At 44.2% G+C, this 16,845-nt stretch overlaps 1 protein-coding gene across 7 annotated transcripts in view; it reads left to right on the forward strand.

The window, feature by feature from the left end:
* Positions 1-2,366: 2,366 nt before the first annotated feature.
* Positions 2,367-16,845, forward strand: part of GRIA3 (glutamate ionotropic receptor AMPA type subunit 3) — a 310,569-nt gene continuing 296,090 nt past the window's right edge. For 4 of the 7 annotated variants that reach the window (XM_030806406.1, XM_030806405.1, XM_030806410.1 and 1 more), the window contains exons 1-2: positions 2,550-2,958; positions 4,163-4,321. In XM_030806406.1, the coding sequence (XP_030662266.1) occupies positions 2,850-2,958; positions 4,163-4,321 (268 nt within the window). In that variant the 5' untranslated portion in view covers positions 2,550-2,849. The other 3 variants (XM_030806409.1, XM_030806407.1, XM_030806412.1) reach the window with 3 other exon arrangements.

Raw genomic sequence — 16,845 nt, forward strand, 5'->3', positions numbered from 1 at the left:
GATGGCCACAGATCTTTTCTTCCACCCCCTCTTACGGCTGGCCAAGCATGGATGGGGACCTGGCTGCTTTCAGGAGTGAAGTGAGACATGCTGAAAGTCACTTTCCACTGGTACAAAATATATTGTTCACTCACATGAAATCAAAACTAAAACCTCCTCATTAAAGTTGTTCCTTTGGGACAAGGCATTGAAGGCTCCTATTAAAATGCAACTGTGTTATCTAAAAGGAGAAACACCTAGTGCCTGGCACAGAGTAGAGGTTCTTTAAATGTGGCATTTTTAATATTAAATTGTCACTGCCTGCCATTAGAATCTTAGTAAAGATTGTCTCCCGGGCCTTTTGAGGAGCTACAATGGAAAGATTTTAATGTGGAACATTGGCATAGACTTGATAGCAGAGTATGAAGTTATGTGGAATATGAGGAGAGAGGAGGATGACAGCATGAGGAAACTTGGGGGACAAGAGGGCACTTTCAGTAGGTGAGAAAGAGGGAAGGGAGTTTGGAAATTAACATTTATTGATTTTTCTCTGAGGCAGGCATTGAGTTAGATGTTTTCGTATCAATTATCTTACTTAATTTTCACAATTGCCTTATAAAGAAAGATATTAATATTCCCATTTTGAAGATGAGAGAACTGGGGTTCAGATTAACAAAGTTGTTCAAGGTCACACACTGCCTGTTTGTGATGGGACTTAGACTTGAACCTGGACGTGTATGCCTCCTAAGCCCCTGTTCCCGAATAATGCTATGTCCCTGTCTACATTTAGGGGGGATGACCAACCTTATCTCTGCTATCCGCTTTGCCCTAATGCTTCTTCCACTGAAAAGATGAGTCTCCTCAGACTCTCATGTTTCTCCTTCACTCCTGTCCATGAAACATCAAAATGGAGACGAAAGATTTCTATGAGTGGTGGGTGGGAGGAAATTATGCATTATCAGAATGAATAGAAATTTGGGAAGAGCCTAGGACAATTTTTCTGGTTTGAAGCCATTTTGTTCCATTGTTCCAGGCTCCAGACTATGTCTTGCCAAATCCAAAGTTCTGGAGCAATTGATATACTAGCTGGGCTCCAGGGTCCTTCTATCCCCTGTATATTCCCAATTGTATCCCCGATGTATATCAGTTCGCTTTACACTGGCAGGAAAGTTCATGTTCCACTTAGACCAGGAGGAGAGGATATGAAATGGAAAATAACAGGTGTGGGGAGGATAAAACCCATGCCTTCTACAGTAACTGTAAAGTAAAAGTGAAAAACGTGAGAGAGAAAGAGGATTCTTTTTCCTCATTGCAGGAGAAAGGGGCTAGGGAGAGGAGTCTATAGCCCAGGAGGTTCATCCGCAGCATGCTATGGAGAAGGCCACCCATCACTGAAATCCGGTCTGTACTGTAGGACTTCATAGGTTCTTTGCTCGCCTTAGAGCAGAGGGGAAGAAGAGTCAGAAAGAATTGATAACCTCTGAGGTCATCAGTCAGGGGCCTAGGCTAAGTCCAGAGGCAACACCAAGGGATCAATGCAGCTAGGTACAGTTTTCTCCAACCTCAACTTTCAATCCCCACCCCCAGACCAGCTCATTCCCACACCTCCCTCCTCCTTGGTCAGTGAGCCTGAGCGTCCTTTTCATTAACCTTTTAGTTACTACCTCTACGCACATACTTTTTCCTACGCCCTCCAAAGAAGTCAGCCCCATACTGCCCATCACTGCCCAGCACCGCCCACCCTGTGCCCCCGCAAGCCGGCCTCAGCACTAGTTTAAGGGGAGGGACACGCCTCCCAAAGCTGCGGGGATGGGGGTGGGGGTTGCTCACTAGCCCTCGGATCTCTGCTGTAAAAGCGGAGCGGCAGAGACCGGGCATGCGCAGCATCTTCGGGCGCATTGTGATGGGAACTGCTTCTCTGAGTCTCTACAAAGACTCCGGAGTAACCACTAATGGCCCTCCTAAGACCCCCCTTCTTTAAGACAGACACACAAACACAGAGGCAATGCAGCTTTTTTTTCTAAAGGGTGGGAGGAGGTTGCGGCTTGAAAGGTTGATCCACGTTAGGAGTGGTGTATTTCTATTGATCCCATCCATCTCCTGTGTTGACAAACGCCAGCGCCTAGGCTTTGCAGTCCGGGGCTGCAGTTTGCAGTAGAGCTAAGCGGTGTGCGGCTTTAATTCCACGTCAGATCAACTTTGATCAATATCCCCCTACCGGCCCAATTGGAAGAGCCCAATTCACCGGCACTGAGCCTTTTCGCTCTTTCCTTCCCCCCCACCCCACCCCCTTTAGACCTACCATCTTTTGCGGGGGGGGGGGGGGGGGCGCGGGAAGAGTCTCAGATTGTCTTGATAATTTATTCTTTCGTTCTCTTTCTTTTGCTTCTCTATTTTTGTTTTTCAGTGTTTTGCTTGTTTTGTTCTGTTTTAGGTTTTTTATTCTCTCTCTCTCTCTCTCTCTCTCTCTCTCTCTCATAGGGAGAGAAATCGCTTTGGCAAACCCAGCTTGCAGCCAATGAACCCGCCTTCCAGATTGGTGTGAAGACAGAAGTGAGGTGGGGGGAAGGGAGGGGGTGTGAGAGATCCTGGGAGAGAGAGGGAGCAAGAAAGGAAGAGAGAGCGAGCGAGAGAGAGCGAGCGAATAAGAGAGAGAGTAAGAGAGAGAGAGAGAGAGAAGAAGAGGAAGAAGAGGAGGCGGCGGCAGCGGAGGAGGAGGAGGACTAGTGTGGGGTGGAAAGGAAGAGTGAGCGAGAGCAAGTTAAGGGGAGGGGGTGTAAGAGCCAGCGAATTCTTTTTCTTTTTCTATTATTATTTTGACGACTCCTGAGTTGCGCCCATGCTCTTGTCAGCTTCGTTTTAGGCGTAGCATGGCCAGGCAGAAGAAAATGGGGCAAAGCGTGCTCCGGGCGGTCTTCTTTTTAGTCCTGGGGCTTTTGGGTCGTTCTCACGGAGGATTCCCCAACACCATCAGCATAGGTAAGCGCAAGAGAGCCAGCCGTCGGTCCAGGCTCTCCCTCGCCCGAGACCACTGCCCCGGCATGGCTTTCGCTGCGGTGGGTCCCTGTCCTGCGTGGCCTGGGAACTGGGACTGGGGCCGGGGACCGGGCAGAGATGGTGCGGGGCGGGGGGCGGGGCGGGGGGAATCTGAGCCTGGACGAGGTGGCTCATCTGAAGAGCCTCTGGGACAAGAGAGGGGTCTCCTGGGGCTAGTGGGGGTGAACTGCTAGGTTTTCCGAGCCGAGAGGAGCACCGGAGGCTAGCAGGAGGCTGGGATGCTGCAAGGGGGTGAAGAGTCGAGGCTTTTCGGCTCGCTGCTCTGGACTTTGCCATGGCGTGCGTGCAGCTCCTGGAAGTTGTCCCAGGGTGATGCCGACTGTCTGGCCGCGCCAGGGCGCATAACCCGGGCCCGGGGTGCTTAGTCCGTGGTCTCTGGCTGTCGGGAGACAGGCTGGTGCTGGGGGAGGTGGAGCCCACTTTGGATCTCCCAGACCCAGGCAGCAGCAGGCGTTGGTGGTGGATGGGGTAGGAGGCGGGGGTGAGACAAGGGGGTGAGACTAGGAGCTGAACGGGCAAGCGGCGAAGTCACGCAGACCACGAATTCATGAATTGCCGCTGTGTCTGTCTGGAGCCCGGCTCCTGGGCGCCTGGAGGGAGTTATCTTGGCTTCTGTCGTATTTACAAGTCTAGAAGTTAGAATTTTTGCCATTACTGAACCAACCCCCTGTATTGTCACGGGGGAGGGTGGCTATGGGGAACGAGTTGGGGTAGCAGGGGGAACAATATTGTTTTTCTTCCCAACCTTTCCCTTCACACAAGGAAAAGACGACCAGCTGTGCGGATGGGCGGGGGGCGGAGGGGGGGCGACTAGAAAAAAAAAAAAGAAGGCTACCGCCTAAGAAAGAACCAAGTCTCACTCTTGGTTCCAGCGTCCTAACCCAAAACAGCCCCCTCTTCTCTTCTTCCTTCTCTGTAGCCTCTTCTTTTCAGTCTAGAAAAGCCAGGTTTCTCTTGGCCAAAATCTGAGTTCACAAGTCTTGAAAGACACACAGGTTGAATATCACTCCTCAATCCCACACCCCAGTATCATTGAGAGGTATCCGGTATCTATATTGTTCCCCAATTTCTAACTGGCCCTAGGGTGGGGGAACACAAGCCAAATCTCTGTTCCCTTTGCTTATAGGTGGACTTTTCATGAGAAACACAGTGCAGGAGCACAGCGCTTTCCGCTTTGCCGTGCAGTTATACAACACCAACCAGAACACCACCGAGAAGCCCTTCCATTTGAATTACCACGTAGATCACTTGGATTCCTCCAATAGTTTTTCTGTGACAAATGCTTGTAAGTAGATCTGCTTTTCCTCCCTTTGGGACGTTGGGGACCTCATTTGCATCTTTCTTGTGGCACTTAGGGTCTGTGTATGTGCTGGGAGATGATTGCTTCAGCAGGTATTTTAGGGGCTCTAATCCATCCGGTTTCGTGCTGCATAAATCAACTCCAAATGATACTGCTGAGGGGCTTAAGACAGTGGGCAAAACTCAAGACAGTGGGCAAAAGTCTGCTCCAAATAGTGTTTGATGCAAAAGTTTCATTTTCCTCCCTGCTAACCTAGTGTGTTCCTTCTCCAACACTCTCTGCCTTTTTTTTTTTTTAACTGGGGAAAAAAAAGAAAGAAAAAAATAGCATGGTTGTTCAGAGAAATTTCTTCAGATGAGATTAAAAAAAGAAGCAGCAGCTTCTTGATTGAGTCAATTCAGGATGTACATCACTTGACTGTTAAAGCTAGTGCCTGGCTGTAGGAACGAGCTGAATTTGACAATTGCCTAATGTGTAGGAAGCAAATATGAGAAATTCTGCAAACAAGTGACCTTGAGGGGCAGAACAGGCTGGGTTCCCTGGCCTCTTTCTGTCCTCGAATATTACCTTACTTACTGAGAGAGCTCTGATAGGAACTGATAAGACCACAAACTGATTGCAAGCGATGAATGCCTAGCAAACTGAGGGGAGGGGAGAAAATGGTGATCAGGTGATGATTTAGAAAGCTAGTTCTGCCTTCCCTAGTGTTGTTCACCCCCATGATCGTTAAAGACAACACAGTTCTTAATTTAGAGCAAGGAGGGGGCAGGAGGAGAGGAGGCTTGGAGCAGGAAAACTGAATATGGAAAGAGAAGAAATTCATCAGGCCCAAAGCCGGTTCTGAAATCCTTAGTTGTACTGGGTGATTATTCCTCTGAAAAGGGGACATTTTGTAAAATACAACCAAAGGAACCTAAATGGCTAATAGCCTGTTGGACATATGGTTTTACTTGAATGGAATGTTTCGTGAGAAAGACTGAGAATTCTTCACGTAAGCTTATTTCACTAAAAGTTTTCACAACAATGAGGCTGAATATGGTATAAAATATGCTTTGCTTTTATGGCTGATGTAGTTTGGAATTTGGGTTTTTTTTCCTTTCTCTTCCCAGGGAGATATGATATTTATGTTTGGATGGGTGAAACTTTGTATATGACTTTCTTTAAATCCTTCTGCCTCAAAGGATACATGGTTTCCAGAAACCATTGAAAGGGTCTCTCTCCAAGGGCACAGGTTCCTTGGCCTTGAAGACTTGGGCCAAGGGGATGGGGGTAACATACTGTGCAAGAAATATGACAGTTGTCAGCTTTAAGAAAATTTTAGCTGAAGATACAGATCCTTATATGAACATGTTCTGAGATACTCCATATTTGACTTTCTTTGGCTTTCTGACATTGACAAAAATAGGAATTTATTAATTCCAGCTAAGTGTGAAAGTTACGAAATGTCTGTCTATACTTTGCTTCTTATTTTGGTAATCCCAGCCTGTCTCCACAGCATTTACAACACACATCTGACTCTTAATCCTGCAGCACTGTGATCTTGTCAAGAGGCTGAATCTCAAATGCAGCTTCCTAAATATCAATTAGAACAGATTTAAAACTAAATACATTAAACTACCAGGGTTTATTATCATTAATAACAAATAATATTTATTGCAACTCCCTTCAGTGTCTTTTCACTGATGAGAACTGGGATAAGAGAACCATTTGGTTTCTCAGAAATGATTGATTTCCAAGGTTTTTCGTCCTGTTCTTATGGTCAAACCAGATTGACACCCACCAGCCCTGGACTGTCAGAACCCCACTCAAGAAGCAATCAGAAATGATTCTTGCCATGTGAAAATCTCAGGTTTAGGAAAAGGCAATAAGTCATCCATATTGGTATTGAGTTGCCTTATTGTCTTACCTCTCAGGGCAATAGGAGAACAACCATGGGAAAAGAAAGAAATTGATCAAAATCCCTCACCGTAAATTCATAGCATTTCCACTTACAAGGCTGGGTTGCGGCTAGGGGCTTGAGAGTTCGGGAGAAGGAGTGTGACTCACTGGGCAACAAGAAAAAGAAAACAAAAACGTGACCTTGCCCTTAGTTATGTCAAATACACATGTACGCATGCACAGACATACGCAGGAAAAATAGCTAGAAACCAGTGTTGTGTATCCAGCTGCCTGTTGCTTTCTCTGAAGACAGAGGAGGAAAGCTGTCATCTTCTCTGGTCCCTGAAACAGTCATCTCTGAATGTCACAATCATTGAATGGGGGCCAGATCTCAAAGCTGTCTCCAGGCAGCTGCTGCCTGGTAGCTTAGTATGAGAAAGATGACTCGTCTAACCATAGTCTTGGAATGCAGAAACCAATTATTTCAAGGGACCAAAGAAGCCCTGGAGGTGTTTCTCATTTCTACCCCTGGCTTTGATTGTTCTTTTTCTTGTGGAAGCGGAGATCAAATATTTCCAACTGGCATGAAATTCTAGTTCAGTGCTGGAGCCTGACAGGTGACCCCCAGGTTCCACTCCTCCAAATGATCGCCCTGATTGTGCAAAGAGAAACCTCTATATCCTCCGGCCTGTCCTTCCCTGGAGACCTAGGGAGAATTCCAGAAAACCACAGATGAGTCTCAATCTGGCCAACCACCTCTCCTATCTGGTTCAATATGGAATGGGCTGGCAAAAATTAAAGAAACTTTCCCTTATTCCTATGCAGAATTCCTAGTTTCAACTTCCCTTAGCACTAGAATTGATCTCTTCTCATGATCTTTCCTGCACCCTCAATCCTGAGGCAGGCACACACTTTCTAGGGTGTAGGTGTGCCGGTAAACGAATATACAAAGAATAAACAAAGGGTAATTCCTTCAGGTATGTGTCCCTGTTCTCTGTTCTCCCTCCACATCACCCATCCCTACAACCTCTGACAATGTATTTGAAAGGTTTCCTTGTGATGAATCCCAGGCATCAGTTATTTAAAGACTCTTCTTCATCAGAAACCAATTTTTTTGCACAACCCCCAAGAGGTTTGCTTAAGACAGATGCCAACTTTATTCCATGTCTTACGAGGCCAGTAAGAGCCACACTGGCTTTGAAAGGTGATTAATTTGGGATCTCAACTCAGAGATGGATTGAAGTTTATCTAAGAGACTCACCTGATTTGAAGCACATGTTCCCATTTCATGGGGATTAATAGAGTTTGCTGCCTTACTTTTCAACTTAGCTAGATAACCCCAGAACCAAGAATGGTGTGAATATTTTGGCTTCAGGATACATACATTCATAGACACACAGTCAATATATATGAAAAGAGATGTATACACATGTAAGTTACATGTTTGTTCTTTAAAAAACAGATTTGATGGTCCTAAGGCTTTCGGGGCAGGGGTATGGAAACACCAAGAGACTGATGTGTCCCATTGTGTGGCTTTGCTGTCCTGGTTCCTCAGGAAACATCACCGATTCCCTTGAAGTCCCTTCCTGTGTCTTGCTGCTGTGCACTTGTAGTGCACTCCACACTACACCGCCCCAGCCTCTGCAGTGTCAGCTCATTAGCACACAGATCTCATATTCCCTCTCCGCACTGTCATTGCAAAAATTGCTGTTGTACACCTTTACAGCCAACAAATGTGCTTGTGGATTACGCACTGTTTGCAAGAAGCAGGGAAAAGGCAAATGTAACCTTAAAGGTTATTCACCACGGAATTGTGCTCTAAACGCATTGGCTTAAATAAAAATCTGTTGATGAAGGCACAATGGTGATGGTGGGATTGAGAATAGGACTTAGGAGTGCAGGCTCTAATGGAGCCCCAGGTAAAATCCCTTTTGCTGGCTAAACATAACCCATCAGATGCAAAATTTTATTCCATTAATTTTTTTCAAGCCATTTGAAATATACCTGCTGAGAACACACTCCTTTTATAACTAAGCGCATTTCACTACCAAATATACTTAGCTGAGACAGGTTTCTGTCTCTTGCCTACAGAGTCACAATCTAATTATCTAAGTACTCTAATTGCCAAAATCAATTTAACTATTTATGTCCATTTGGGAAGGAAATGTCTCCCTTGATGCCATTCTTTGCAATTTGGTGGGTTTTGTTTTGTCTTGGTTTGGCTTTGGTGTCTGTCCTTTCCATGTAAGATTTGGAAACCAGGTGAAGACTCCTGGGATCAAGATCAAGCCTCCTTCCCTTAAACAGATTTTGCCATACTACCCAACATTGACTGCTCTGGCTCCACTCCCTCCCTCACTCCCCCTCTCCCCTGCCTTTGTGCCTTTGCTGCTCTCCCTCTCTCCTCTGTCTGCTGGCCAGCCTTCAGTAAGCTCGCTGGCTTAGCTCATTTCTCAGCCCCTCTGGCTTAGCCCCCTGAAGCACAAAGAGGTTGCCTTAGTGGTGCCAGTAAAAAAATTAAGTCACCTTTTCACAGGGTTTATTACGGTTTTTAAAATTTATTTTTCATAGGGTGGGGGAGGGAAGAAGCTGATGCTGTTCATTTGGGCCATAAAAATAGATGGCAATCAGCAGGCTGTAAAGGTGAGCTTCCTGCAAAGTGTATTACCTCCCCTAGAAGGCGGCTTCCTATTGATCTACTAAATCGGGGGGGAGAGTAGCAAGAAGGGTTTGAAGGAAAGGAATAAAGGGAATTATTTTGTTCTCCATCTACATTTACTGCAAAATGGGCCATGGTTTTTCTTCCTCTCTGCAATTTTAACTTTTTTTTCCCTAAAATGAAACTAGTTTTCCACATTTTCCTACTTCTGCCCCTACAGAGGTAATTTCCTTAATTCTGCATTTCCCTCCTTAGTCCCTAAGATTGAGTGATAATAGTGGAGGATCAATGAGCTTTTTGTTATGTTTTTGGCTCCTGATGTATTTTTAAATTTCATTGTTATGGGTAGTCAGAGGTGATTGGCTGGTTTCATTTTAACAGATTGAAAAATAAATGAAGCTCCTGAGGCATCGTTATTTGTCTTCCTTTGTGGATAAGAGATTTGTCATTTTTATACAGTTGGTTTAAGGGTTAAATGATGGCATAGATTTTAAGAGAGGGCCAGAATTTTAGAAGATAGAATTCCATAACTTTGGGGGAGACTAATAAACATGCTTATCCAGATGATTTCCCTGTCAACTTCTTAGATTGAGACTGCAAAATAAATTTGAAGGACCTTTCATAAAACCATCTATCTTCAATGAAGGTCAAGCAAATAATCTGTATACTTTACCTGCTCCATTAAAAAATCAAATTTGACTTTATTCCTTTGGCTTTGTTACTTTGGGTCTTATTAGATAAAATATCCACAGGAGGGTGCAATTAAAACCCCAGGTGGGGGTGATAGGTATTCTTCAGCAGCACTGTGGGAGTTGTGCAGACACAAAAGGAATTCCTTCCATCTTGGGAGCTGCTCAGAAACTGTCTGGGCTCCAGATACAGAGCTACAGACAGCCTCAGCCTGTGTGTGGGATGAGCCTTGAGCTAAGGCAGCAGCCCCCAAAAAGGGTCGGTCCTTGCCAAAGGTTAACGTGGACAGAAATTGTCTTCCTCATATTTCTACCTCTTCTATTACCATTATTTTCTTCTCTTGCTCTATCCGTCCAGCTCGTCTAACTCCCTTTTGCTGGTCTCTAACTGCCTACTCACTGACCAGCCCCTGATTCTGGCATCCCATCCACACTAAACTTACCTAGGGACTATTTTCTACCCTGGGCTTTTCCAGACCTAATTCCCAGAACTTCTCCTTCTCCACCAGAATATCTTTATTCTTGGTCCATCCTCCAAGGATGTAGAGTGCAGTAGGGCCTGCACTCTATTTTGGGGGTGACAGCTTTATATCTACTATAGGTATATATTTCATATACATGAAAATGTCAGATAAATGGCAAAGGGTTAATATATGTAACAGGGGGAGTATTTGCTTCAAAACTAGGGACTATGGGAAACATACTGCCTCAATTTCAAGGAAAGATACTTAAATAGGAGTGTTTCTGGATATTACTCTCAGAGTGGCTGTTCACTCTACCCAAACTAAAGGTCAGCTGGCTTTGGTCATAGAAGACTTTTACAGGCCAAAGTACAAGTCTAACTGCACATAGTAGGTTGGGTGTAAGTACACCCAAGGCATAGGCAGGTTCAACTTCATGTTGAATCTAAAAGGCTTTGCAGGTAATTTCGGAAGCTGCAGGTTCAACTTCTTCATGTTGAATCTAAATGCCTTTGTGGGTGATTTGGGAAGCTGCTGAAGTTCACAGGTATTTATTTTATTAAAGAGGCTGGTGTGGAGTCTGAACCTGCCTATGTGGGCACTGTCAGGAGATGCACTGGCACAGAAGGAAGGTTATAGGAGAGGATAAGTGTGGGAGAGAAGCTATGTCTCCAGCTGTAAGTTTCCTTTCCCTGGGATGGTATGTGGAATACCATGTTTAAGAGGTAACATCCCTCTCACAGTCACTAAATGGTGTCTCTGGAGGTATTTGGAAACGTAGTTAAGCAGTATCTCCTCCTCCCTCCATCCTTCCCTTACCTTGTCTCAAACATACACTCTGGCCTCCCTCCCAGTGGAAATAACCAGCATATTCTCTTCTGGATTTCCAATTGCTCATTGGTCACAGAAGTGTTTACATCCCATGCTTTATCTGGACCTCCCTATTCCTCAATTCCCAACTGTCACTGGCTTCTTAAGCAATTATCCTCAATACAACCATCATTTGTCCTTATTTGGAGGGTGCAGGGGAGCAATGATAAGAATAAGGAGAGCAAACACAGCTGATAATGATCCCTCAACCCTATGAGGTGCAATTCAGGGTAGAACAGCACTTCTTAATTTTTCATGTGCACACCAATCACCTAGGAATCTTGTTAAAACAAAGATTCTGATTCACTAGGTCTGTGATGGTGCCCAAGAATTTGCATTTTTAGCAAGCTCCCAGGTGATGCCAATGCTTCTGGTCCTGGAATCACACTTTGAGTAAGAAGAGCCCAGAGCAAGGAGACTATGATCACTAAAGGAAAAGGCTCTCACAGACAAGCTCTTATCCATCTTTGTATCTTCTTGCCCTCCAAAGAAGGTTCTGCAAGAGACACATTTGGCTATTTCTTACTCAAGTATGTATCTGTCACATTCCCAACAAGCCCGTGTCCATTTCAGCCAGGTCTGTAGGTGGCATTACTAGATATCTGATGATAGCATTTAGAGTTGTTTTATTGTAGGGATGTGGAGTGGGGACTGAAAGGCAGGTTCAGCGAGGAAGTAGCTCATGAGCCCGGGTGACACTGTCTTGGCTTCTTGCCATACCCCAAAGTGCCCCTTTTAGAAACAACCTGCCCAAGAGAGCGAAGGTTGGCATGCGGTTCCAACTGCCTTTCCACTTTGCTTCTCTGGGTCAAGGCATGCCAGAAGGAGGCATGTAACATCTGCTCCTCAGCTGTCTGACTTCCCTTAAACAGGGTTAGAAACAAGAAGTACAACACAACCTGAATTCTATCTGGTTCCCTAAGAGACTGAAAAATTGACTCCATTTTCAAGGCCTGTGCCAGGCACTCATTGATGGGAGGGAAGGGAAGTAATGTCACTTCCTAGCAGACCTGAGCCGAGAACTGCTCAGGGAAGTCATTAAAAGCTTACCCAGTGTCATTTGAGGACCGCAAAATAGCAAAATTCCCCGGAAAAATTGCCCCCCAACAGTGTGCCATTAGTCTGAAATTCCACAAATTTGTTTATTTGTATTACTGCACTGAAAGCCTGTGCCAAAATGCAAGCATGCTATCTGGAAGGGAATAAATTAAATCCTTATCAGTCATTAATATTTCAACCAGAATTCTCTGTTCAGATTACCACCTGTTACCTTGCAGGATCCTCAGAGGGGGCTTTCAAAGACAGGTAAATGACCCAGAACAAGATACCTGCCCAAGGAAGTGAGGCACCAAATGGATTGCAGGCATTCAGAGGGGCGCTGGTAGACTCTTGAGGATAAGGAAGATTCCCTCAAATACACTTCACCTATTTTTCAACATTTGACCTTCCCCATGGATAAATTCTGGTACTTTATTCACTAAGATGTTAGTTATCTTTAACTATTTTAGTTGCCTTTGACCGAAGTCATACCCTTCTGACGGTAGTGGGCCTGCTGCCTGTTCTGTGTGTGGTGTTTGCTGTGATAGGTGATTTCAGCTTCAGGATTTTCCACAGTTACTGTGGAAAATTTTCAGAGGTAAAATCAGTTTGTGATGAGGTATGGTGAGAACTTAAGTTTTTAAAAATTGTTGTGATCAAAAATAATTCCCTCTCAATTATCCATGATTGGCTGATATACCTTGCCAATTACTCATTGCAACCAGGGCCTTCATCTTTGTAGCTCCCCAGAAAGGGGTCAAGCCACAGGCAATAAATGAGATGGGAAGGGATCAGGACGCAGCTCACAGAGGGGTAAGTGTATGGGTGTGCGAACAGGTCTTTGTGTAGGTGAACACCCTTGCACAGTAAAGATTAGTAAGGCCATTAATGTCCAAAGTCAGTCAGAACCTGTTAAACATTCTCAAATATCCTGGTACCTCATTGCAGTTTCCAAAGCTCCTTGTTCATTAAACAGTGTTTCTTGAATTGGGCCACTTGCTTTAGAATCACCAGAGATGCTTGTTAAATATTAATTCCTGGGTCATACCCTAGATGTATTGAATCAGAAACTATCAAGATAAGCATTTTACGAAGGTCTATGGGCGATACTAATGCATACTCAGTTTAGGAATCACAGGTTTAAAAAGCCCCAGTACTACAGAGATATACAGATTCAGATTGAATATTTATTGAATACCCACTGAGCACCAGGTATTATGCCAGGCACTTTCACATATGTTACTTCACTATGTAACTGAGGTGCTGTTGGCCTATGCAAGCATTAGAGAGTTTGGATTTCAGGCTGGAAATCTAAGACTTGGAAGAGCTAAGAGACTAGCCTCAAGTCACAGTCTCTGAGGGAAATAAAACAGAATGTTCTTTGAGATGGCAAGTAGAGACAAAGGAATTATTTTCATTTTGACAATGCTTCTTCCTTTCTTTGCTTATTAGCTAATGATTCGTCCTCAGACATGCTCTGAACTAGACGTCATGGCAAATGCCAACCCAGTTATTAAAAATAAATGTATTGCAATCAGTTCATATAGCAATCACTGTGCCTTCCTCCCCATCCTTGCTATCAACAAATTTAAAACCAGAGCTAAAATAATAACAACTACCATTTATTAAACCCGTACCACATGGAAGGCACTGTGCTAAGCATTTTACATGCCTTATCTCATGGAATCATCACAACATTGCCACAAGCAAGGAACTCTCATCCCCATTTTCTAAAAGAGGAATCATAGGTGGTTCAAAATGTATAAGCAACTAGCTCAAGGTCACACAACCAGCTAAGTAGTGGAGCCAGGATTTGACCTGAGATCTTCTTGTCTCTAGAGCCTGAATCAATTTCAACTTGGGTTGAAATTTCAAACGCATATAGGGGCTATGCAGACCACATAAAAGTGGTAGGTAATTGGACCAGATGTGTTATAATAGGGAGAGGTGGGGCCTATGGCAATCCAGAGAGTCCATGCTTCTGCCTGAAGATGTTCAAATTCAATTTTCTTAAACCACTATGGGACAAACAAAACGCCTGCAACAGGACCTAGAGGGACTGGGAGTGGAAAGTACACGTTTCTGACCTCTGCACTATACTATACACCTCCTTTTAGCAGCTAGGTTACTGGTTGAGGGAAGCTCTATTAACTGGTAGTTATAATTACTGAGAACGACAGAGAGAAAAGCTCTTCTCAGTAAAAACTCTATTTTGACTTTCTTCTTATAGTGTGCCATCAAAGTACCTCAATATGGTAGAATTTTTTCTCCTTTGTGGAAATACTTGTGGTCCCATGTACATACACTCTATATCTAGTAGCTTTTCATGACTGAGTGCCAGCTTGACTCTAACTAACTTTCCCCCAGGCAATGCGGAGGCCCTCAGCAAGGTCAGAATGCTGGCACGAGGTCATTAATAAGGGCTCAGCAGATCAGAAGAGGTACATCACTATTGGTGGGGGGAGGCTGTGCTCTGGGACAACTTCTTAGGTTCTAGAACATGCAAACCCCAGGCCCACAACTGGGAGGCCACTGGGTCAAGTAAGGCTATGTCAACAGTCACCCAAGGTAGGAACTTCCCATATACTCTGAGAAAGAGGCTCACCAACCTTAGACCAGGGTATAAAATAGAGATTTAATAGTTGTCTGGAGTTGTAAACTAACCTAACCCAATCTGGTCATTTACAATCATTAGGTACTCTTTGTTGGATATTAATAGCCTGCCATAGTTAAAGTGAGGCTATAGATCTTCTCCCCATTAACATCACTACCAGCTATAACAGCAAGACTCAGACAATATTCTACTTCCCATTAAAATAATAGCAAATAGACAAAAAATAATTCGATATCCAGTTCTGTAGACCCAGTCAAATTCAGCTCCCTTTGCTTCTAGGTGCTACAACAGCACCTTGCATGAAGGTTTACTTGAGGCACACAAGACAACATTCTATTAGCAGGATTCAGCTAACCAAAACTCCCCATCAGTGGCTGTCCACAGGACAATTTACAGATTGAACCTACAGTACCATTTTTTCTAAGGGATAATATTATAGAGCTTATTAGATGCTTATATTTTCTTTATGCTAATTTGGGAACTCCTCTACCATATTTCTAGCCAATCTACATATGTTGTACACTATTAATTTCACCAATGAGAAGTTTAATGTTAATTAACAAAGCCCCTGGTGCTCATTGGAGATAAACTCCTGAGGTGATTGTTACAATCACTTCTTGATTAGAATTCTTTAAATGCTAAATTACTATTCCTGGTCTATGTATTTCCAAATGAGGGTAACTGACCACCCCTACAGTATAGATTAAGACTAACTGACCCATACATACACCACACAATTTATGTTGAAGTCTTATGAAATAAACTATAAGTAACAGCACATTTGAGATACCATGTTTCTTATGGCCTTGGAAAACAGTAAAAGTTGTAAGAGCAATAGGAGGGTGGTGGAATGAACAACGGGACAGAAATTAGGAGATCTGGGTTCCAGTCTCAGCTCTGATATCCACTGCCTGGACGACCTTGGATAAATCACACCTATCTCTGGCTCTAGTTTTTATCATTTGTAAACTAGGGAGGTTCTTCTGGATGATGTTTGTGACTTCTATCTTTGACATTCTATCGGCTGGGCATGGCAGCTCAGGCCTGTAATCCCAGCACTTTGGGAGATCAAGGCCAGAGATCACCTGAGGTAAGGAGTTCGAGATCAGCCTGGCCAACATGGTGAAACCCCATGTCTACTAAAAATACAAAAATTAGCCAGGTGTGGTGGTGTGTGCCTGTAGTCCCAGCTACTCAGGAGTCTGAGGCAGGAGAATCGCTTGAACCCAGGAGACGGAGGTTGCAGTGAGCTGAGATCGTGTCACTGCATTCCAGACTGGGACAGAGCGAGACTCTATCTCAAAACAAACAAACAAAAACAACAACAACAACAAAGACATTCTGTCATTAACTCTTGTCCAATTCTTACCATCTCATTTCATTTCTTTTTTTTTTTTAATTTTTTTTTTTTTTTTTTTTTTTTTTTTTTTTTTTTTTTTTTTGAGATGGAGTCTCGCTCTGTCACCCAGGCTGGAGTGCAGTGGCGCGATCTCGGCTCACTGCAAGCTCTGCCTCCCGGGTTCACGCCATTCTCCTGCCTCAGCCTCTCCGAGTAGCTGGGACTACAGGCGCCCGCCACTACACCCGGCTAATTTTTTTGTATTTTTAGTAGAGACGGGGTTTCACCATGGTCTCGATCTCCTGACCTCGTGATCCGCCCGCCTCGGCCTCCCAAAGTGCTGGGATTACAAGCGTGAGCCACCGCGCCCGGCCTATCTCATTTCATTTCTTACTGAGAAAAGGCCATCCAAAATGAAGCTCCTCAAATTCTATATCTAGAAATTCCTCTTCATATTCATCTACTCTCTGCCTTTATGAGAGCCTGTGATAAAAATATTGAATCCTTGAAATCAATGGTTAGTGTTTCAGCCAGTTGTGGCTTATCCTTGCACATCCCAACTCTTCCACTTACTAGCTGTGAGACCTTGGGCAAGTTACTTAACTTCATTGTGCCACAGATTCCCCAGTTATAAAGTGGTGATAATAATAGTTCTTACCTCATAGGATTGTTGAGAGTTTTAAATAAAATAATTCACAAATGCATGTAAACACTTAGAGTAGTGCCAGGGCCATCAGTGAGCTTTCTTCGTGGGCCCTGGAGTCAAGAGCCCAAGAGAGGCCCTCCATACTGTTCATTCTCCTCTGCAGCAGGCACTGCCCTGGCACACAAATGGCACATACCTATTTCTTTGTTCTTTTCTACTTCCTAGTGACCACTTAGCAGTTGATAATCCTTTTAGCCGCTTGCCATTCATATGATGAAAGCTCAACAGAGATTCACTGCCGGAACATCTCTGAGT

The sequence above is a fragment of the Nomascus leucogenys genome, chromosome X (genome assembly GCF_006542625.1).
Source record: "Nomascus leucogenys isolate Asia chromosome X, Asia_NLE_v1, whole genome shotgun sequence".
In the NCBI taxonomy this organism is placed as follows: Eukaryota; Metazoa; Chordata; class Mammalia; order Primates; family Hylobatidae; genus Nomascus; species Nomascus leucogenys.